A 24,736-nucleotide genomic window follows, 5' to 3' on the forward strand; every position below is an offset into this window, starting at 1 on the left:
AACTAAAGGAAAGGAATGTGCAGTCAGGGACAGACTGCAAACTCTCCCCAAAGCAACATCCAACAACATCTCACAGTTAAGGAAAGTGCAGATTCTGTACTCCTTTATCTTTGTAAGGATACACAGTTAGGGCCACACCAATATTATCTGGCCCTATTTACCATTTAAATGCATCACATTCTCCTTGAAGAAAACTTGTAGCCACCAGGAACTGTAAAATTACAAAGAACAGATTCTATTCACAGAGTGTGGGGTGTGTGAGAGGGGAGCAGAGCAAAGTTTTCTCAAGGAGTTTTATCTTGGGTTCTGCTGTGACTAAAGCTGGCACAAAAACAATCTGTTCCAGCAACAGGAGCACAGGGAGCCCCTGAATAGCTACACTGTGCACGGACATTCTGATTATAACCACGTGAAAGATGGGACAAGATGAAAGAAAACAAGAAAGAAATACACTATATAGCTAAAGTGATTTTCTAAGTACAGGATTATTTTTTTTTCTTTCAAACTTTGCATTTAAACTTAATGCTATGCTAATATTCCCTTTCTGTGGATATCGGCAGGGTAAAGAAAAACTTGTAAAAGGAAATCTTTGGACAGTCTGGGTGTTACCTCGGGGTTGCAGTGCTATTGGGAATGGTAAAGACCACTCTAGGACAGCAAGCCAGACTATCTGTTTTTCCTTCCAACAGAGCCCTCTGCTGAGAGTAACACTGAATCCCTTCCTCAGGAGAATACCAGACACCATCTTATTTGGACTCTGCATTTTAAGTGGTAAATGAAGCTGCAATAGAGTCATTTGTGTTCCTACCACACAGTGATGTTAATGTCTCTTAATGAGGAAGGTGGAGACAAGAGAAAGAAGAAAATGAAGAAGCATCATCAACAGTTGGACTCACATTATCCCAAAGTTTTCTCAAAATACAGCTACAAGCTGAGGGCTGTCAAGATGTCTCAATGGTTAAGAGCAATTGCTGCTCTTACAGAAAATAAAAATTCAGTTCATAGCATCCATGTCAGGCAATCCACAAATAAACTAGGCTCTATGACCTCAGACCCCCTCACCTGGCCTCCATGGGTACTGCACTCATTCACACACAGATGAGACATACACAGACATACAAACAAAAATCTTTAAAAAAACAAAACAAAACAAAAAACTTGGCCTAGTTTTTATACCATGTCACAGAACATCACAGACTCAAATCTGTTTGTGGATTAGGTTGTTAGTACTAGAATGCCTAAAAACAATTTTGGAGTCTGGCAGTGGAAGCACACAACTTTAATTCCACCATTTAGGAGGCAGAGGAAGACCAGTCTCTGTGAATTCAAGGCCAGCCTGGTCTATAGAGCTAGTTCCAGGACAGCCAAGGCTACACAGAGAAAATCTGTCTTGAAAAACAAAACAAACAAATTTGAGGAGTCTGGAGTGATGGCTCAGTGGTAGGAGTATGTCCTATGTCTTCAGAGGACATAAGTTAGGTTTTCAAAACCATATCAGGTAGTCCACAACTGCCTGGAATTCTAGTTCTAAAAGATCCAACACCTGGTCTTTGTAGGCAAGTGCACTCAAACACACATACCCATGTTGGGGACAGTCTATGCCCAGAGGACAATGGGGTAGGTTTTATATCATCACATATATTCATGACATCATTTTTGATCCCCCCATTTACGCCCAAAAAAGCACCTATAAACTGCATATCGTAACATATGTCTATAATCCTAGCTCTGGGGAGCTGAAGACTGGAGGACTGTTAGTTTCAGGCCACTCTGGGTTATATAGCAAATTCAAGACCAATGTGAGCTGGGCTATGCAGTAAAGTAGTGCCTAGAAAAAGGAAGGCAGGAAAGTGGAAAGGAAGAAAAGTGGGTGGGCGGGCAGGCCAGGTGCTTGCTACAGCAGCACACACACTAAAACTGGAACAGTACAGAAGAGATTACCATGGCCCCTCCACCAAGGATGACAGGAAAATTCGTGAAGTATACCAAATTTTTTGGAATTGTCTTTTCCCCCCCATATCTGTGGAACTGTATTGTAACCCTAAATTATCAGTAAAGATGATGGTTCCATCTTTTTATAAAAAGAAACAAAAGCTAGGCATGCTACTTCACAACTGTAATGCCAGCATTTCCAAGGCAGAAGCAAGACTGCCAAGAGTTCTAGGCCACTCGGGGCTACGGTATGAGACCTTATCTCAAAAAGCCTAACTTTACATATGAACAGACATATGTAGTCAAAATATTAACTGTTTTACTAAATCATGAGTGAGAAGCTGTCATGGTGTGGAAAAGAATGTACAGACCAAGCCAGGTGGTATTTGTGCATTCTTTTAGTCCCAACACTCTGGAAGCAGGGGCAGGTGGATCTCTGAGTTCAAGACCAATGTGGTCTACAAGAACGAGTTCCAAAAGAGCCAGAGCTACACAGAGAAACTCTGTCTGGAAAAGGAAGGGAGGGAGGGAGGGAGGGAGGGAGGGAGGGAGGGAGGGAGGGGAAAGAAATCTAGTTATTTCTTTAGAGTCTCTTGCTTTTTAATTTGTTTAATTTTATTAATTTATTTTTATGTGCATGGGTTCTTTTGCACACACGTGCATGCCTGAGCCTGTGGTGGCCTGAAGAGGGGATCAGATCACCTGGGACTGGAGACATAGACTGCTACTATAGTGGGTTTTAGGAAGGACAGCCAGTGCTCCTGATGCTCAGCCATCTCTCCCAGCCCTTCTACTCTTCAAGTGTCCTCAGTGCAAAACAAGACACTAACCCTTAAATAAACTGGCAGAGAAAGCAGAAACTTACCAAACCAAGAGTCTATATTTTCAGTATCTTCTTCAGCATCCAAAGATGAAAAGTTGATAAAGTTGGTGGGGGCATCAAAAGAGTAAGTAGTTTTAACCTGTGACATTGCCCCACTTAACGCAGAAGAATCAGCTTTTCCCAAGAGGGTGACACTCTACAATAGATGACTTCTGAGGAAAGAAATGGTTACAAAAAAATGGTTGTTCATCAATATTAATTATTGTTCTCTACCAACTACTTTTTGTATCAGTTTTATATTTCTGATTTAGAAAATCATCTGGGGAGCTGGAGAGATGACTCAGCAGTTAAGAGCACTTCTACCAGCCTGGTCTACAGAGCTAGTTCCAGGACAGGCTCCAAAGCCACAGAAAAACCCTGTCTCAAAAAAAGCACTTCTAGAGGACCCAGATTCAATTCCCAGCACCCACATGGCAGCTCACAACTGTCTGTAACTCAAAGATCTAACACCCTCATACAGACATACAGGAAGGCAAAACAACAATGCACAGAAAATAAAAAATAAACTATAAAAAAAGAAGAAGGAGGAGGAAGTGGTGGAGGAGGAAGGGGAGGAGGAGAAGAAAGAAAAGAAAGAAAGAAAGAAAGAAAGAAAGAAAGAAAGAAAGAAAGAAAATCACCTGGAACTGGGCATGGCAGTACAGTCTTTAATCCCAGGACTTGAGAGGCAGAGGCAGGAGAATCTCTGAGTTCAAGACCAGCCTGGTCTACATAATACATTCCAGGTCAGCCAGGGATACATAGTGAGACCCTGTCTCAAAACACCCTCCCCCCCACCACACACACACACAAAGCATCTGAAAAATAGACCTCACTTTGTCAAATCCACCTACAAGTTAGTTGCTTGTGAGATTGTGAGATTACTTGTTTTTGGAATTAGAAGTCATTTTGGGACTATTGAGATGACTCAGTAGGTAAAGGTACATGCCACCAAGCCTGATGACCTAGTTTGATGGCTAAAAGCCAGTTGGTGGCAAAACAGAAACCTGACTCCTGCAACTTGTCCTCCATATACCTGTTGTGGCATGCATCCACACGCAAAAGATAAATAAATGTACAACTTTTTTCCCTTCTAAAGAAAGGCCAGGTTTGATGAGTGCCAACACCCGCCATTCACTGTTGGATGTTGCACTCATTATTAATTTTCCCTCTGTCATTTCCTGTTTCGAAGCCTTTCTCCCATTTTCACTCTGTGCCTGGTAACCTAATGTCTAAAACGATGTCGTTAACTTTTACACCTATCGACAAAAATCTTTACCCAAGTCAAACTAAATCTCTAGAAAATGTTATGCAAAGTATCCAAAACCACAGAGCTTTAGTTCTTCCAGAATAATAAGCATCTAACTTTGTATCAGTTGACTTCATAAACATTTCTCCTGGTACACTGCAGGTTCTGAAGACTAAAGCCAATCTAACTTGTATATCAGGGTGTTTAGCAGAGGACCTTATGTATAGAAGAGAGAAACATAGTTTTCCCAAGTACTGGTTTTCATTCCTTAGAAATATTTTAAGAAAAAGAAATATTCTATTCCTGGGCTGGAGGTGTAGCTCAGTGGTAGAAAGCACATTTAGTATGTATGAAGAAGTGAGTTTGATCTCTATTACAGAGGGAGGAAAACAAAATTCCCTAGGCATGAAGAAAATGAGTTAATACACATCAAGCCACAACATGCATAATAAGTAAAAGGAACAAGTCAACAATACAGACCTAAATCCCAGCACTTGGGAGGCAGAGGCAGGCGGATCTTTGTGAGTTCGAGACCAGCCTGGTCTACAAGAGTTACTTCCCAGACAGGCTCCAAAGCTACAGAGAAACCCTGTCTTGGGAAAAAAAAAAACAAAAAAACTCTGCATTTCACTGTGTGCAAACCCACTCTAGCTTTATCTACGTAACACAATAGTTGAAAGTAGTCTGAAAAATATTCTAAAGGTCATACTCACTGACAAATCATTGCCTATAAATCCCATTAAACTGTTTGTCCTAGAAAGCATTCTCAGACAGGCCATCAGGGCACAACATCTGTAAATGCCAGCACTGCTTACTGAGTGTCCATGCCAGAGCTATATAGGGAGACCTGGTCTAAGGAAAACAAAACAACAGCAACAGAAACCTCTCTAAACTCCTATAAAAACTAATTAAAAATTCATGCTTGCCGGGCACGATGGCACATGTCTTTAGTCCACTAGTCAGAAGGCAGAGGCAGGTGGATCTCTGAGTTTGAGGCCAGCCTGCAGAGCAAGTTGCGGGACAGAATCCAAAGCTACAGAGAAACCCTGTCTGGGGAGGGGGGAAATTGAACCAGTGCCAGATGTAGTGGCATACACATGTAATCTCAGTATTGAGTAGGTACAGGCCAAGGCTAATGTGTACTGTGAAATAATCCTTCTGTACACTGTGAAAATGTGTTATTCTCATTGTTAGTAAAAAGATGATTTTTACTAAGCAGGATTTTTGGGGGAGAGAAAATGCTGGGAAAAAGGGCAGAGTCTGAGGAGCCTCGAGACAGACACAGAAGAAGGTTGAGAGATATCAAAATACAGTTTGGGATCATAATGCAAGTTATGATAGAAAGTAAATTAGGTACAAGACTTTGGACTCACCAAGATAAGATGCATAATAAATTATGTTCTCTGAATTCATCAAATGCAAATGGACTAGACATTGTTGATGTACTTATTGCCTGTATATATTATATATAGTTATTGTACTTACTGTATATAGTTTTTCTTATATTAGCTATAACCTTTTTAAAAAAATAATTTATTTCTATTTTATGTATATTGGTGTTTTGATATGGGTGTCAGGTCCCCTGAAACGAGTTATAAATAGTTGTGAGCTACCATGTGGGTGTTGAGAATTGAACCCAGGTCCTCTGGAAGAAACACTGAGTCATCTCTCCAACCCCTATAACCTTCTTTTTTCTCTTAGACAAAAAAGGGGAAATATAGTGACATTTTGTTTATGATCTAACAAATAAAGCTTCCTGAAGATCAGAGTGCAAAGCAAGCCTCACTAGTCAGCCTTACAGGCCAGGCAGTGATGGCACACACCTTTAGTCCCAGCAGATACACTAGTTAGCTACAGAGGCTGGGCGGTAGTGGTGCACACCTTTCAAACCAGCACTAGAGAAGAATATAAGGTGGGATGTAATAGGAATTTGCTCTTTTTCAGTCTGAAGATTCGTAGAGCTCTCTAGTGGTTGGCTGCTTTGCTTCTCTGATCTCTCAGCTTGAACCCCAATATCTGTTTCTGGGTTTTTATTAGTAGTACTATAAGAAGCAACATGGGAACTTTACTAATGAGGTAAATGAGCCTCAGGGCAGCCCATAGATGAATAGAAATGGGTTAATCTAAGTTGTAAGAGCTGCCTGGAGACAAGCCTAAGTTATCGGCCGAACACTTATAACTAATATTAAGTCTCTTTATGTTGATTTGGGAGCTATTGCTGGGACACAGAGAAACTTCACCTGCAAGTCTAGGCTACATAAGGCCCTGCTTCAAAGTATACACACACACACACACACACACACACAAAGCAAGGTCTGGTAGCTTACACCTAGAATCCCATCACCCAGGAGGCAAAGGCAGGAGGACTTACAAGTTCAAAGTCAGCCTGGTCTACATAAGTGAGCAAACATTACAGTCATATAGCTGCAATCACAACACATCTTGAATCTGCTTCACATATGTTATACAATACTCCATGGCAATAAATTTGAACATATACCATCACTTAATCATGTGTAAAATTATACTCCATTTTTAGAGTTTTCCCCAATATTTTCACTAAAAATACTTCTAACTGGGCAGTGGTGGCATATGCCTTTAATCCCAGTTCCAGGACAGGCTCCAAAGCTACAGAGAAACCTTGTCTCAAAAAAAAAAACTTCTAGGAGAACATTTTTACAGCTAAATTCTGTACATATTTGTTACTTTTTCTCTAAAATAATTCTTAAGAGGTAAAGACGCTGATTCAAGGGATGTTAATGCAGACTATGAAAATGTTCCTCAGAAGAGGAGAGGAGTGTGCCAGGTCCTCAGCCCCATCCACCACCAACTCTATGCACTGGCAACTTGCATACTAGAGGTCTGCAAACTACACCACTGCCCCATACTCTGAGTTTAGCCACCCAACCTTCATTACTGCTCAGTGGTTTGGCCAGCATTTCCTTAGCTTCTCAGTGACCTGAGTAATGAGAAAAATATTTCTGGGTTTTATAGTGTCTCAGAAATAATTGTAACAAATAACATAGTCAGACGTAGTGGCACACACCTTTAATTCCAGTACTTGGGAGGCAGAAGCAGGCATATTTCTGTGAGTTTGAGGCCAGCTGGTCTACATAGTGAGTTCCAGGACAGCCAGAGCTACATAGTGAAATCCTGTCTTGAAAAAATAATAGGCCCAGGTAGTGGTAGCACACACCTTTAATCCCAGCACTCAGGAGGCAGAGGCAGGTGGATCTCAGTGAGTTCAAGACCAGCCTGGTCTACAAGAGCTAGTTCCAAGACAGCTCAGACTGTTATAGAAAGAAACCCTGTTTTGAAAAACCAAAATAATAAATAAATGAATGAATGAATGACAGGATTTTGTTTGTTTTTGGAAACAGTTCCTGGCTGTACTGGAACTCACTCTGTAGAACAGGCTGGCCTCGAATTCAAAGAAATCCACATGTCTCTGCCTCCTGAGTGCTGGGATTAAATTGTGTGTCACCACTACCAAGCTAAATAACAGGCTTCTGCAGTGACATCACTATATACACCATACAGTTTCTTCCCATCAACTCATTACAACCTGAACTCTTTTTCTCACCCCTTTAGTTTTTCAAGACAGGGTTTCTCTGTGTAACTTTGGAGTCTGTCCTGGAACTCACTCTGTAGACCAGGCTGGCCTCGAACTCACAAGAGATCCGCTTGTTTCTCCCTCCCAAGTGCTAGGATTAAAGGCGTGCTCCACCACTGCCTGGCACAGCTTTAATTCTTTATAACAACATTCTCTTTGAGGACTTAAGAGTAGAAACATGATACTCTCAAATTAAAAAGAACCATAGGTAACATCTGACTTTTGTAATTTATAGATAATGATTAATAAAAACAAACAAGGGTAGGGCTGGAGAGATGGCTCAGTGGTTAAGAGCACTGGCTGCTTTTCCAGAGAACGTAAGTTCAATTCCCAACAACACATGGTGGCTCACACTGCCCTCTTCTGGCCTGCAGGGATACAGTAGCTGCTTGTAGCTGAGGATAATCTTGAACTCGCAGAGATCCGCCTACCTTTGCCTCCTGAGTGCTGGGATTAAAGGCGTGTGCCACCACTGCCTGGCAATAAATAAATCTTTAAAAAACAAGGGTTGCCAAAGACACATGACAACACTTAAAACTGTGGTTAAAAACAACTGCAGGAACAAAAATAGCTACTAGAGATGCCAGGTTGTAGTAACTACTAAATCTTTAGTGTTTCTAAGGTTCATTTACAACCTTGTAAAGCATCACTTACCATCCTCATGCTGGAAAAGGAAGCTAAGGATCAGAGACTGTCCAGCCACGTTAAGAGCAATCAGCTCCTGGCGGCAGCACACCCTCTGGCAGCCCTCACGGGTCCGCAGGAATCAGCAGTGCTGGGAGGGTCAGCTCTCTATCTGCCCTAAGCCAGCCCTTCACGTTTCCATAGTCTTTTGACTTGAGAAGGCTCTCTATTATGCCATTCTAAACTTTTCATTCTCCTTCATTTCCGCTTCATCATTTGTTTAATATTCATTTTGTTGTTGCTGCTGCTGCTGGTTTTTTTGTTTTGTTTTGTTTTGTTTTTTAAGACAGGGTCTCACTATGTAACCCTAGCTTGTCTGGAACTTGATCTGTACAACAGTGATGGCCTCAAAAATTTATCAGTTAGCCTCTGCTTCCAAAGTGCTGGGATTAAAGGCATGCATCATGACTCCTAGCTTTTCTGTTGTTGCTGGTAAGGGTGGGGGTAAAGACAGGGACTTACATAGCAGATTGGCCTGGAACTTGCTATGTAGCCACACATACACAAAACAGAAACAAATTCATACCATATAAATAAATACATAAATAAAGGCAATTTTTTTAAAGGCCATTAGTGAAGAATTTTTCGGGCAACAGTCAAAATCCCGTGGTTGAAAGAGGGCATTTTTCTCTTCTTTTGAACAACTATGCTGAAAGACATGGGAAAATCTTAAGATTCCCATGATCTCAATGCCTAATTGAGGTCACTGGGAACTCTTCCCAGGCAGGACTATAATGAAGACAAGCAGAGCTGAGGAAGGAAGATGGGAATGTAACAAGCCACAGTTACACTTAGGCCTCTGCAAACTATGACTTCAGCAGCTCTCTCGAGAAGCACGTAATCACTCTACAATTTCTATTTTTTGTCCTTTATTCAAGCCTCTTTCCTTTTCTTTTATTTATTCTTTTTTATTTATTTTGTACTTCTTATTTATTTTTATTGTATATGCATGGTGTTTTCTCTGCTCGTATGTCTGGGTACCACCTGTATGCAAGGCCAGAAGAAGGGCAGATTCCTCTGGATCTTAGATGCCATGTGAATGTGAGCCATCAAACCCTCTGGTAGCAGCCATGTTCTTAAATGTTGACCCATCTTTCAAGCCCCTTTCCTACTCTTCATACCAGGCTTAAATCTATATTAAACCCCTTTCTAACTCAAGCCAGGTGTGACATTTGAAAGGCCGAGGCAGGCAGGCCAGCCTGGTCTACAAAGTGAGTTCCAGAACAGTCAGGGCTACACAGAAAAACTGTCTCAAAACAAACAAACAAACAAAAAAAAAAAACACTAAAAACCTGCAAAGTGTTCAAATCTAACCTTTCACACGCTTTTGTTGTTGTCTCTTTGGCTGGCCTAATACCTCCCGTCTGAGCCTCTGTGATTTCAAAAAATCAAAAAAAGAGGAAAAAGGCAACATATTCATACATCCACATACATGAAGGAGTGTTAGTAACTGAGTCTGTGCAGGGGCCTGGGAGACACATAGTAGGAGAGACTGCACTATAAAGCTTTGTGCTCTTTGAGAATATGCTTTATTATTATATAATGTCTACCTTTCCAGTTGAAAGGCTAGTTAGGTAAGCAACATTTACTTTCCTCTAAATTTGCACTTCAGAAAAGATTGAATTCCAGGAATGTTTGCTAAATATTCTTGATAATCTGTCCGGGTCCGATGCTAGCCTGGACTCTCAATTATTTCTCTAGACCAGACCACAACATAAACTATCTCTCCCTGGACCGGCGTGGAGGCGCGGGAATAAAGGCACAACTCACATGGCTTTATCGGGAGGGAGATTCTCTGTGATCCCTCATGAAGTCCTGAGTTCACATCCTGAAGAATTTTTCTCGTTTATTCTCCAAACAGTCTTTATACCAAAATTTAACTTAGGGGAAATACATGAGCATTCTGTCTCCTAGGTAACCAGGAGAATGGCTTTCAGTCCCATCCACAACCACCTGGCTGCTGTGGATGCTAGCTGTCACGTAGGTTTGAATTGGCATTTCTATCAGGCATCCTCCAAATTACAAAGAAGGAGCAAAACCATCCTGACCTTTTGTTAGGCTGCGAAGGCCTGTCTGGTAGGCTACGTGGCCATCCTCAGGTGGTGCCTATGGCTTTAGAGCCTGGCTGCCATTCCATATAGAAATATGGGCCTACTATAATCCAAGAATAATTTCAACCAACTGGTTTTTGGAAATAATGTTTTCCATTTATGTGATCCATAAATTGACCACTACCTTGATTTGTTCAAACATTACATATCTTTCTAGTATTTCCATATATAGGTTTTCTTAAGATTTATTTATTTATACATTTTAAGTATGAGTGCTCTGCCTGCATGCATGCCTGCATGCCAAAAGAAGGCATCAGATCCCATTATAGACATGTGAGCTGCCATGCGGTTGCTGAGAAGTGAACTCAAGACATCTAAAAGAGCAGCCAGTGCTCTTAATTGCTGAGCCATATTTCCAACCTCATCCTTTTTTTCCCCACTTGTATGAATATTTTGCCCGCACATACACATATGTGCACCACATGCATGCCAGTTGCCGGCAGACGTCAAAAGAGGGCATCAGATACCCTGGAACTAGTATTACAGAGAGCTATGAAGTACCATGTGGGTGTTGAATTCAAATCTAGGTCCTCTGCCAAACCAACAAGCACTTTAACCATTGAGCATTTGTCCAGCCCAATTGTCTATTTTTAAAATGATTTATTTATTTGCATTGGTGTTTTCCTACATGTGTGTCTGTATAAGGGTGTTAGATTACTTGGAACTGGAGTTACAAACAGTTGTGAACCACCATGTGGATGCTGGGAACTGACCCAGGTCCTCTGGAAGAGCAGCAGTGCTCTTAAACGCTGAGCCATCTCTCTCTCCAGCTACCACCTCCAGTGGTCTATTTTTTTAAAACGCTCCTTTTACACTATCTTTTTGTCTAGATTGGCCAACTCAGGAGGCTACCCTGCCACTCTTGCTGGGCATGGTGTATATACATACACCTATAATTGCAGCACTTAAGAACCTCAAGCAAGAGTACTGCCTCAAATTTGAGATCACCCTGGGCCTACATATTGAGGTCCAGGCCAGCCTAGGCTACAAAATGAGACTGTCTCAGAAAAAAAAAAAAACAAAAGAACAACAACAACAACAAAAAAAAAAACCACTCTGCCTCTCCTCAAAGTGGGCTCAAATTAACAACTATATATCCATTATTCCTTGAGAACTCTCATCCTCTCCATTAAAGGCTAACAAAGTATACGAAGAAAACCTAAAGAAGGGTTGGGGAGGAGGCTCAGTGACAGAGTATCAGAAGAGGGAGGAGGGACCAGCACACAAAAGTGAAGTAACAAACTGTAAATCAAGACAGTTTCATAATACTGCCTCACCACAAACAAGTCAAAATATCAAAAATTAAAGTCTATTAGAGCCTAGTGGGATACCGCAGAGGTCAAGGCAAAGGCAGCTGTTTAAATGAGAGCCCCACGAATGGTGGGAACTGTACCCATCCTGCACCCCTTAATCAAGATTGAATTTCTGTCAACACATGTCTCAATCAAGGGCGGGGGAAGGCACATATGTCAACCACGTTCCCTTAAACAAATCAAGCTGCCAAGCAAGAGAATTAGCTTCATATTTCAAAATTATCTAAAACTGCCACAGCGCAGGCCCCTGAAAAATTATAGATATTCGCAGTAGAAAAATAGCCTTCACCTGGGCTTGGTCACACTTTAATCCCAGCACTGGGAGCCGACAGGGGGTTTGAGATCAAGGCCAACCTGGTACACATAGCAAATTCTAGGTCAGCAAGGACTACACACTGAGTCCTTGCTTCTACAAGAGAAATACATGAAAATTAAAAACAACAACAACAATAAAAATCAGCTGTTTTGTTTGTTTGAGACAGGGTTTCTTTGTACAGCCATGACAGCCCTGGAACCAGCTCAGGAAAAACAGCTTTTAATGAAAAATAATCCTACAGGAAATCTGAGAGCATGGTCTGCTCTTCCAGAGGTCAGGGACTTGATTCCCAGCACCCACATGGTGGCTCACAACCATCCATAATTCTGGTTTGTAGGGATCTGATGCCCTCTTCAGGCCTCTCTGGGCACCTGGCAAGCACATGGTACACATACATACTTGCAGGCAAAACACCCACACAAAATAAAATAAAGTAGAAATATTCTTTAAATAAGTAAAGAAAGCCAACTCAATATGGTATGCATGAACCAAGCTATGTATAAACTAGTTCTTTATAAAATTGCCTGTTACAGGGCTGGAGAGATGGCTCAGTGGTTAAGAGCATTGCCTGCTCTTCCAAAGGTCCTGAGTTCAATTCCCGGCAACCACATGGTGGCTTACACCCATCTGTAATGAGGTCTGGTGCCCTCTTCTGGCCTGCAGACATACACACAGACAGAATATTATATACATAATAAATAAATAAATAAGTTTAAAAAAAAAATAAAGTTGCCTGTTACATATCATCCATCATATCGTATAGACCCTCTGTTTCTCCCCACCAAAAAATAAAAATAAAATAAAATAAAACACTGAAAATATACACATGTGTAATCCAAGTAATCCACAGTAGAGCCAAGCTGTGGTGGGGCATGCCTTTAATCTCAGCAATCAGGAGGAAGAGGCAGGCGGATCTCTGTTAGTTCAATGACTGCCTACAAAAGAGTTCCAGGACTACAGAAGAGTTCCAGGACAGGGCTGGAGAGATGGCTCAGTGGTTAAGAGCACTGCCTGCTATTCCAGAGGTCCTGAGTTCAATTTCCACAACCACATGGTAGCTCACAACCATCTATAGTAAGATCTGGTGCCCTCTTCTGGCCTGCAGAACACTATATACATAATGAATAAATAAATCTTTAAAAAAAAAAAAAAAAGTTCCAGGACAGCTAGGGCTGTTATACAGAGAAACCTTGTCTCAAAATAAATAAATAAACAAGGATCAGAAACTGGCCTCATGCTACTGCTGGCTGGTCTCTTCACTCTCCCCCAAACCGAAAATAACTGGCCTTGACAAGCTCTATAAATCAAAGTGGGCAGGTTCCGAAGGGGTGGGGAGCAGCACAGAGCACATTCTAAGCAGGCCTGAAATTGTAAGCCTGAGGCTCCTAGCAAAATAGGCGGAAGTGAGAGGTCAAGCACCTCACCACCCAGTTTGTGAGACCCTGAGGAAAGCACGAGCTAAACCGTTGGTGATTCAAGAGCCAACAGAAGCCGAGGCTTCAGTAGAGGCAGTCAGTTAAAACAATCTTATCCAGGCAACCCTCTCCCTCTCCCAACACCCTCTCCCACCTGCACAGGGTGAGGGATTTTACATTAACACATACTTTCACTTTACCCAGAGATGAAACATTCACATCTTTTCCTTGTACACAAGGGGATTAGAAAGTCAATAAATGGCAACAAGTCCAACATCTACTTTTGACTATTAGTCAAATGTACAAACTAAACCTGAAGAAAGCTTAATGAACTTGGTTACACATTTGCTAACTTCTGTGTTGAAATTCGATCTGTTTACAGTAACAGATCTGCGGAGCTTCCAAAACTGGGTCCATTTAAGATCCAAAATCAACAGGGTGGTGGTGGCACATGCCTTTAATCCCAGCACTCAGGAGGCGGAGGCAGGAGGATCTCTGTGAGTTTGAGGCCAGCCTGGTCTACAAGAGCTAGTTCCAGGATAGGCTCTAAAGCTACACAGAGAAACCCTGTCTCAAAAAAAAAAAAAAAAAGGAAAGGAAGGAAAGGAAAGGAAAGGGAAGGAAAGGGAAGGAAAAGAAAAAGAAAGATCCAAAAATCAATCCTTTAGCATCCCAACACTCAGAAGTCAGCACAGGACACACTAGACACTTGTTCTAATTCACCCAGAAACACCAAGCAAATGTATTTTCATTTCTTTTTCAAACTTACCAATTCCAGAAAGACATGGTGTCACCGTGAACTGAACGGTTGAGGCAGCAGGACAACCATCAGTTCAAGGACCAACATAGGATATTTTACACAGTGAATTTGAGGCCAGCCTAAGCTATCTCAAACAAGATAGCACAACAGAGATGACTCAGTCGCTAAAGAGGCTTGCTGTGCCAGCCTGACAACCTGAGCTTGGTCCCTAGAATCTACGGTGGAAGGGGGAAAACCATTCCTAAAATATCCTCTGGCCACACACACACCATGGTACTCATGCCCCTAACTGCATGCATGCATGCACACACATACATTTGTGTGCGCATGCACGTACACATACACACGCATGAATACATATACATACACACACACAAACACACACTCCCACTCTCTCACACACAAAAAAAAATTGTAAATCATATTTTACTGAGTTTGTTTGTTTTGAGACAGAATCTCTCTATGTAGCCCCAGCTGTACTAGAACTCACCAAACAGACCAGGCTAGCCTAGCCTTGAACTCACAAAGATGACCTGCCTTCCAAGTACTGGAATTAAACGTATGCACCACCACACCTGGTTCATGTTTACTGTTTTAAAAACTTTTATTTGTGTTCATATTAACAAGACACATCAATTCAGGGCTTGCTCTACTCCCATACCTCCCTTGACATATCTTTGAGACAGGATCACATATTGCCCAGTCCAGCCTTAAAATGACTATATTGAAGAGTGACCCTCAACTCCCCAGTGTTTCTGCCACCACCTACCAAGCGCTGGAATTATACAGGATGTGCCACCAAGCACAACTTGTTCTTTGTTTTGTTTTTTAGTTTTTTTGAGACAGAGTTTCTCTATGTAGACCCAGCTGTCCTGGAACGCATTCTGTAGACCAGGCTGGCCTTGCACTTAGAGATCCGCCTGCCTCTGTCTTCTGAGCGCTGGGATTGAAAGCTGTGCCACCACCGCATCTCTAAAGAGTTGGATAGTGCGTGATTTTACTTCGTTTCCGAATTTAAGGAATTTCTTTCAAAAATATGTACTGGCTTAAAAAGACACACTTCAGTTATATAAACACTGATGAAGCTGATTTACTACCACTCTTTCACTCTTTCGCGTGCACCTCACCATGGATACACACCTGCCCTGTAGTTAATGCCCACGTCACAGATCACCTTCTCAGGTCTCTTCTGAACATCCACAGATACTTCTCATTAAGCACCTGGAAACAGCAGAAAGGTATTTTGAAAGGATAAACTTTAAAAATTTGGCAGGCAGTGGTGGCGTACATACATTTTTAATTCCAATTTTAATTCCATTTTTAATTTTAATTTGGGAGGCAGTGCCGGGCGGTGGTGGCTCATGCCTTTAATCCCAGCACTTGGGAGGCAGAGGCAGGCGGATCTCTGTGAGTTCGAGACCAGCCTGGTCTACTACAAGAGCTAGTTCCAGGACAGGCTCCAAAACCACGGAGAAACCCTGTCTCGAAAAAACCAAAAAAAAAAAAAATTTGGGAGGCAGAGACAGGCAGATCTCTGTGAGTTTGAGGTCAGCCTGGTCTACAGAGAGAGTTCCAGGACAGCCAGAGCTGTTACACAGAGAAACCCTGTCACAAAAAAAAAAAACAAAAAGAAAGACAACTCAATCAAGCAGTGACTCTGATCGCAGCTGTTATATCATAAAGTCCTTACTTGAGCAGATTAACACATCTCCCGGTACGCAGGTATCGATCTAGCAAATGCCTTTTTCCCAGTACTTGTCCATAACGACCACCAGAAGGAATTTGCTTTCAGTTGGCAATGCCAGCAGTATACTTTTACAGTTTTACCTCAAGGATATAGTAACTCTCCAGTCTCATGTCATAGCTTAAATCGACTGCACATTGGTGCACTATACTAACAACATTATGTTGACTGGACCAAGTGAGCAGGAGGTAGCTTTGGACTGGTTGATAACGCACATGCACATCAGAGGATGGAAAATAAATCCAACCAAAATTTAAGGGTCTTCTACTTCAGTGGAATTCTTGAGTTCAGCGATGTGGAGTATGAAGAGATATTCCTTCTAAGGTGAAGGAGATATTATAACTACCCCCTCCCACCACCAAGAAAGCAGCACATTCAGGGGCCTATTTGGATTCTAAAGATAGAACGTACCTCATTTAGATGTGTTAATCTGGCCCTTATACCAAATTTTACTAACTTTGAGTGGGTACTGGAACAGGACAAGGGTCTTCAACAGGTCCAGGCTACTGTCCAGGCTGCTCTACCACTTGGACCATATATATGATCTAGCAAACCTGAGAGTTCTTGAGGTGTAACTAGAAGGTAGAAATGCTGTTTGGAGCTTTTGGCAAGCCCCTATAGACGAATCACGGAAGAGACCTTTGGCATTCTGGAGCAAGGCTCTACCATCATCTACTTACTAGTCTAGCCTGCTTAGGGGAAACTGAAAGTTCAGTCACGGGCCATCATGCAACCTGAGCTAGCCATCACGAGCTGAGTGTTATCTGACTCAGCAAACCATAAAGTAGGACATGTAGAGCAGCAATCAATGTAAGTAGTATGTATGTGAGCAGGTCTGAGTAGCTCCTGAAGGCACAAGCAAGTTACATGAAAAAGCTGCCCAAATGTCTATGGTTTCTACTCCTGTTACGACACCATCTGCTGCCAAGCATGCACCTATAGCCTTATGGGGTGTTCACTATAATCAGTTGACTGAAGAAAAGGAGACGAGGGCCTGGTTTACTGATGGTTCTGCATGTTATGCAGGCACCACCCAGACATGGACAGTTGCAGCATTACAACCCCTCTCTGGAACCATGCAAGTACTGGACAGAACTCATGGTCATACATTTTGTCTGGAAGGAGAAATGACTAGACATTCAATTCTTCACTGACTCATGGGCTGCAGTCAATGACTGGAAGGTCAGGGACTTGGAAAGAGCATGATTGTAAAATTGGTAAGATGTCTAAGGAAGAATTATGTGAGTGGATTTCTCCAAATGGGCAAAGATATTAAGATACTTGTGTTCCATGTAAATGCTCATCAAAAGGTGACTTCAGATAGGCGGTGGTGACACACGCCTTTAACTTAGCACTTGGAAGGCGGGGGCAGGCAGATTTCTAATATCTCTGTGAGTTCGAGGCCAGCCTGGTCTACAGAGCTAGTTCCAAGACAGCTAGGGCTGTCACACAGAGCATTCTGTGGACAGTCAACCTCTTTCCCCAGCCATCCCTGTCATGGCTCATGAACAAAGTAGCCATAGTGGCAGAGATGGAAGTTGTCATGGGCTCAGCAGCATGAACTTCACTCACCAAGGCTGACCTGGTTACAACTGCTACTGAGTACCAGAGCTGACACTGAGCCCCAGATATGGCACCATTCCCCGGAGTGACCAGACAGTGGCCTGGTGGCAGGTTGATTGTATTGAACCACATCCTCCATGGAAAGGACAGCATTTGTCCTTATTCTGGATATGGATTTGTCTTTCCTGCATGTAATGCTTCTACCAAAACTACTATCTGTGAGCTACACAATGCCTTACTCACCATCAAGTATTCAACAGTATTGCTTCTGATTCACTCACTTCATAGCCAGAAAAGTGCGACAGCGGGCCCACAATCATGGAATCCACTGATCTTATCATGTTCCCCACCATCTGCTAGCCTGAGAGAAAGATGGAATGGCTTTTGAAGACAGTTACAGGGCCAATTAGTGGCAGCAGCATGGAGGGCTGGGCAGGATTCTCCAGAGGGTGGTATTTGATTTGAATCAGCATCCAATATTCTGATCTACAGGGCAAGTTCCAGGACAGGATCCAAGATCCAAAACTACAGAGAAATCCTGTCTCAAACAAGCAAAGAAAAGGGGGGGAGGGGGTGTGGGGGGTGTGGGATAGTTCCACATTCGCTATCACCCCTAGTAACCCTCTAGGAAAAATTTTTTGCTTCCTGATCCCTCAACCTAAAGTTCTGCTAACCAAGAAGTTTTGGTTCCAGAGTGTATAGTGTTCTTGCCAAGAGCCACAGCAAATAAATTCTATTGAACTGGAAGTTCAAACATCCCCTGGCCACTTTGGCTAAGAAAGGAATAACAGTGTTAGGAGGGGTGACTGATTCAGATTACCAAGGGAAAATTGTATTGCTTTTCCATAGTGGAGGTAAAAAATATTTATCTGGAGTACAGATGATCCTTTAGAGCGACTGTCTATTGGTGCTAGCATATCCTGTGACCCCAAACCAATGGGAGACTACAACAATCTAATCCAGACAGGATGAAAAAGGGCACAGACCCTTCAAAAATTAAAGCCTGGCTTACTCCTCTGGGAAAGCGGCCAAGAGCTTGCTGAAGGAGGAGGAAATGCAGGAAGGGTATTAGAGGAAGGTAGCTGTAAAGACAGCTAAAGCAACGTGACCAGTTGTAGAAATGAGGATTACAGTTGACACGTTTCTGTCATGTTTTGTTAAGAATGCTTCTGTACATGTCTTTTCTTTCCTCAATCTCTTTATCATGCAATGCAACATCAGTTAAGAGACTATCAGTAGTTATCATATTAAAGTTTTGAGATCCCTAAAGAATGTCCCTCGGGGCTGGAGAGATGGCTCAGAGGTTAAGAGCACTGCCTGCTCTTCCAAAGGTCCTGAGTTCAATTCCCAGCAACCACATGGTGGCTCACAACCATCTGTAATGAGGTCTGGTGCCCTCTTCTGGCCTGCAGGCATACACGCAAAACAGAATATTGTATACATAATAAATAAATAAATAAACATTTTAAAAAAAAAGAATGTCCCTCATGGGTCATTACCATCTAGTCTAACATTCATAATGCATTTGTAGAGTATGTTGGATAGTTATATGATGTCAGGTGTTAATTATAACCTGATTATTGTTTTCATCTGGAAATTAATCATGACATACATGGTTGTGTCAAATTGGCAAGGGGTCAACTTGTGCTGGCTATTCTTGGTTGTCAACTTGAGTACATGGAGTATTAACTAAACCCAAGCAGTTGGGTACACCTGGGAGAGATTTTTTTTTTTCTTAATTAAATAATATGAAATGGGAAGACCCACTTTTAAACAGAATCTCTTGAGGTGGAAAAAACACATCTTTAATTCAGATCTTTTTTAGGTGGGATTCTTTTAATATGGGCCACACCTTCTGCTGGCCGCCTAAATAAAGGACACAGAAGAAGGAAGCTTGCTGCTTCGCCTGCTGGCTCCCACTGGCATTAGAGCACACACTGTGGCAGGTACTGAAGACCAGCTGAGACACCCAGCCTCAGGGAACTACTGGATTCTTCCTTGGTACACAGTCACTGTTGAAGCAACTGGACCACAGCCTGTAAGCCATTTTCTAATAAATCCCATACAGACATCTTCAATCTATAAACTCTGTTCCTTTAGAGAACGCTGACCAATACAGCATCTTTCTATTTATGTTTAATTCCATCTTTTTCTTGTAAAGAACAATTGGGCTGATTTACATGTCTTTGTCTCAAATATAAATCTATCTACACAATAACTCAGGCTAGTCAATCACACCATTATCAATCCTGCTTCCTAAACTTTTTAATCCTGATTCCACAAACTTTTAGCTGGGTGGTGGTGGCGCACACCTTTAATCCCAGCAATTGGGAGGCAGAAGCAGGCGGATATCTGTGAGTTCAAGGCCAGCCTGGTCTACAAGAGCTAGTTCCAGGACAAGCACCAAAGCTACAGAGAAACCTTGTTTTGAAAAACCAAAAAGAGAGAAAAAAAAAAAAAGCTTTTTTAAATAAAAACTTTTTTTTTTTTTTGAGACAGGGTTTCTTTGTAGCTTTGGAGTCTGTACTGAAACCAGCTCTGTAGACCAGAGGTTGGCCTCAAACTCAGAGATCAGCCTGCCTCTGCCTCCTAAGTGCAGGGATTAAAGGCATGCGTCACCACCGCCCGGCCTTAAATAAAAAAATTCTTAAAGGGAAGAAGCAGGGTATAAAGGCTCACACTGTAGAAAACAAATCCAAGAAAAGCTACAGGAAAAAATATATAAAGAAAATGTAGAATTCAGTCCTACTTTTCCACATAGCTTTCTCTTGACCAAATTTAATTGTACTTGCCAAAATAATATGATGAGAATTTCATTCTAATTTGAATATTAGCATAAACCTGACCAAAAGAATGTTTTTACTGAGCCCGACAGTGGTGACATACCCTTTTAATCCCAGCACTCAAGAGGCAGAGGCAGGTAGATCTCTAAATTAGACGCCAACCTGGTCTACAGAATGAGTTCCAGGACAGCCAGAGCTACACAAAGAAACTCTGTCTTGAAGAAAAGAAAAAAGAAATGCTTTTACTTACATACTAGAAAACCCAAATTTGCCAACCCACTTGGTAAGATTGAGTTTTCCACACTTGCTATTCTGTTGTAAACTTTGCAAGGCCTTCCTAGCCATCCAGTTCATAGACATGCAACCTGGTTGTTCTCATCCCCGTCTAGCCAAACCCTGCTTTCCAAGAGTGAGTTTATGTTCCCGTATTAAGTCTCACCCATCTCCTTTACTTCTAAAGTTGCCAGAACCCTTACAAAACAATTTGTTTACATAACAGTAACTTATCCAGTTTATGTCTTAAAATTAAATTGGTAGAGTTCTTGCTTGGCATACACAAAGACCCAGGCATTGAGATCCCAGCACCACATAAACAGTGTGTTAGTGCAAACCCAGCACTCTGGCAGTGAAGGAAGGAGGAAGAACAGCCTATGCTATATATCTTCTTTCAGATCCATGTGGGCTACAAGAAGACCCTGTCGCAACAGTAGTAATCATTATCGTCATCATACACACAAAAAGGACAGTACCCCAGTACTCCCCCTACCATGAGCAAGGTACTGGGTTCACACCCCAATACCACACACACACACACATCAACCATTTTGTCCTCAAGTATACATGAATATATCATGTATCTGTATACAAATGGTATCTAACATGAACCAACAAAAGCTCACAATACACTCTCAAAGGCCAATCAGTTGGTTTTGCTGGCTAAAGGCCACAAAATTTTTTTTTTATTTAATTTATTTATTTATTAAAGATTTCTGCCTCCTCCCCGCCACCGTCTCCCATTTCCCTCCCCCTCCCCCGATCAAGTCCCCCTCCCTCATCAGCTCGAAGAGCAATCAGGGTTCCCTGACCTGTGGGAAGTCCAAGGACCAGCCACCTTCATCCAGGTCTAGTAAGGTGAGCATCCAAACTGCCTAGGCTCCCCCAAAGTCAGTACGTGCAGTAGAGGCCACAAAAATTTTGAACCAAAAATAGGAACTTGATACTATTGAACAGACACTTAAACCAACAGAGGGGCACATATGATTTGGGGGGTGGGGCTTGACAGGTGTTGTAATACACTTAGGCCACACACAAGAATATTCTTACTATTCTTACTAGCCAGGCATAGTGGCACATGCCTTTAATCCCAGCAGTTGAGGGGCAGAGGCAGGCATATCTGTGAGTTTGATTCCAGCCTGGTCAAGATGAGTTCTAAGACAGCCAGGGATGTGTAGAGAGACCCTCTCTCAAAGCAACAACAAAAAGAATAGTTTTACTATAGTAGCAAATAGTTCTTTAGTAGTTTGTATTTTTTTAATATGAGAAAAAGTTAAATAAAGGCAAAGGGTGTGAGGATACAAGGTAAGGATGAGTCAGGAATGCAGGAAAAAAGAAAAGAGAGTGGGGAGAGGGAGGGAGAGGGAGCAAGCAAGCAGAAATAGTTTGGTGGGAATCTTTGCTACTGAGAAAATTATATGCGATTACAAAATCAAGAAAATAGGGGGTAAAAACCCACAATACTATGTTAATACTAAAGGATACACTTTCCTTCTCCTCCAATCTATAAATGTTCCAGGAAAGGAAGCTAAAAGGGCGGAAAGATGTAATGCCTCGATACAAAGGGAAAGGAGAGTAACGATAACAAAATTAATGTTATATCACAAACAGAAGACAATCAAAATAAAATTAACTCTGCCTCAACCGTGTTGGCAAACAACAAAATTACTTTCCTATCTCGGATAAACGCAGTTGGTGGCGATCACATCTCTTTTCCTCCACCAATGCTAATTAATGACAGGGCCATTCCCACCCACTGGGCCTGGCCTTCCCTAAATGCTAAGAGCGCTTAATGCAAAGTTTAGAGCGGAAATTGGAGAGCAATGCTAACACGAACAGTCGTTAACAGTCTAAGGCCTGACAGCCTGGAGCAGCTTCTGCTCCGGGGTTTCCAGGAATACCGACTCCGAGTCCGAAGCTTTACCGCAAAGTCCGGTCGCCGGAGCCCGCGCGCTGCCTAGGCTTTCAGGGCCTGCCCCTAGGATCGGAAACCTAGAGGAATGGCTCCCGGTGCACCGCGGCTCCCCCTTTCCCATCACTTACCCGGCTTCGCCTTGCACCCACTTATCTAAGAAGACACAGCCGCCCCTGCGCTTCGGGATTCAACCGGTACGGTTGAAAATTTGAACTCAGGAACCCGGTCGAATGCACCAATCAGAGGGCCGGGAACAGACAAGCCCCGCCCTCTGATTGGACTCAGAAAAAGGAATGTAGCGACGCCGGAAGTTAGGAGGCGGGACCAAGCTGACAACTGGACGGAGAGCCTTCAGGGAAATGTCTCTTGCATGTGTGGGCGCACATTGAAACTGTACTACAAAACCCAGAATCCTCTGCTCTTATTTGGTTTTGTTGTTGTTTGGGGTTGAGATGGGGGTGCGAGGTTGTTTTGCTTTGAGGTAGGGCCTTTTGGAGCCCAAGCCAGCCGGAATTCTCAGTGTGACTGAGGCTGACTTTTAAACTTTTTTTTTTATTTCCTTTTTTTTTTTTTTTGGTTCCCTGACCGGGAATCGAATTTTTTTTTTGATTTTTCGAGACAGGGTTTCTCTGTAGCTTTGGAGCCTGTCCTGGAACTAGCTCTTGTAGACCAGACTGGCCTCGAACTCACGGAGAACCGCCTGCCTCTGCCTCCCGAGTGCTGGGATTAAAGGCGTGCACCACTTTTAAACTCTTTATCCTCTTGCCTCCCCCACCTTCCAAGCACAGGATTTTCAGGTGTGTATCATCATGCTAGGCTTGTTCCTACTTAATTGGGAGAATTATTACTAGACAAACTGAAAAAAAATTTTAAGTATATAACGGCAGCTAAATATAACGCATACTAGACCTCCCGGAATTCATAGGAGGAAATTTTTTACTGGTTTGTTTGGTTGGGTTTCTCTAGATAGTGTTTCTCTGCACAACTATGGGCCCATAAGAGACATTTCTTTTTTTGTTGTTCTTTTTTTTTTTTTTTTTTTTTTTTTTTTTTTGGTTTTTCGAGACAGGGTTTCTCTGTGGTTTTGGAGCCTGTCCTGGAACTAGCTCTTGTAGACCAGGCTGGTCTCGAACTCACAGAGATCCGCCTGCCTCTGCCTCCCGAGTGCTGGGATTAAAGGCGTGCGCCACCACCGCCCGGCCTTTGTTGTTCTTTTTTTGGGTGTTTGTTTTTGTGTTTTGTTTTTTTCAAGACAGGGTTTCTCTGTAGCTTTTGGAGTATGCTCTGGAACTAGCTCTTGTAAACCAGGCTGGCCTCGAACTCACAGAGATCTACCTGCTTCTGCCTCCCCAGAGCTGGAATTAAAGGTGTGCGTGACCACTGCCCGGCTAAGAGACATTTCTTCAACAGTCTTTTCTTGTCTACTTCCAGTACTGTAGACTCAGCTGTTAACACAAAAAAGTGAAGCTGTAGAGACAGCATCATGGCAGCAAGGACAGAGGCAGTGGTGTGGCGGTGGCAGCGATAACTGAACAGCCCAGAGGCCAAGCTAGCTACAAAAGTGGCCAGGTTGCCCGCTGCTCAACAGCTGAAGAAGCAACTGAGCAGTCCAAGAGTTCAATGTGTGGCTCACGCTTGTAATGCAAACACTTGGGAGGTGAAAATAGGAGGATCAGGAGTTCAAGACCAGCCTTCACAGCCTAGTGACTTTCAACCAAAGACAACATCAACAAGAGCGTGCAGAGAGAAAGAAGGGTTGTAACAGAAGAGAGACAGCAGGGGAGGGTAGAGAACTAAGAGTGAGGGGAAAGAAAAGCTGTACAGAGTCAGAAGAGAAACTGCAGACCCTGGTTGCTGGAAGAGTTCCAGACAGCAGTGAAGTCTTTGGAGCCAAATGTCTCAGACCCCAAACCAAGAGCTGTGACACTAGCCAGTGTCAAGGATAAGGAATCTTGACTTCCTAGACCTACACAGCCATAATACCCTATGCTGTCAAGGACCAAGTCAATTGTATGGTTCAGGCCTGCCTGGAAGTTGCAATGCCAGTCACAGCAAATGGTTAAGGAATCATTTCTTCCTAGGTCAACGCATGAGTGTAACAGACACAAGGCCTGAATGAGAACAGTAACACTAGAGGGTACTGCCTGCAGCGTTCCTGCCTGCCTCCTGCCACGCAAATATGCTACCCGGAAAATACATACCT

General features: G+C 42.6%; 1 protein-coding gene and 1 non-coding gene across 3 annotated transcripts in view; one reads left to right on the forward strand and one right to left on the reverse strand.

The window, feature by feature from the left end:
* Tpx2 (TPX2 microtubule nucleation factor) overlaps positions 1–22,751 on the reverse strand; it is a 47,609-nt gene extending 24,858 nt beyond the window's left edge. For both annotated transcript variants that reach the window (XM_041670426.1, XM_041670425.1), the window contains exons 1-3: positions 22,662–22,751; positions 15,396–15,476; positions 2,798–2,967 (exon numbers count right to left, since the gene is read on the reverse strand). In XM_041670426.1, coding sequence (XP_041526360.1) covers positions 2,798–2,903 — 106 coding nt within the window. In that variant the 5' untranslated portion in view covers positions 2,904–2,967; positions 15,396–15,476; positions 22,662–22,751. The remainder of the gene's footprint in view (positions 1–2,797; positions 2,968–15,395; positions 15,477–22,661) is intronic.
* On the forward strand, positions 1,888–1,995 carry LOC121460572. The gene has a single exon (XR_005976065.1). It is a non-coding gene; the product is annotated as a U6 spliceosomal RNA (small nuclear RNA).
* Positions 22,752–24,736: the final 1,985 nt, after the last annotated feature.

Source organism: Microtus oregoni, unplaced genomic scaffold (genome assembly GCF_018167655.1).
Source record: "Microtus oregoni isolate MIOR12 unplaced genomic scaffold, Mior012 000020F_ref0000438, whole genome shotgun sequence".
In the NCBI taxonomy this organism is placed as follows: domain Eukaryota; kingdom Metazoa; phylum Chordata; class Mammalia; order Rodentia; family Cricetidae; genus Microtus; species Microtus oregoni.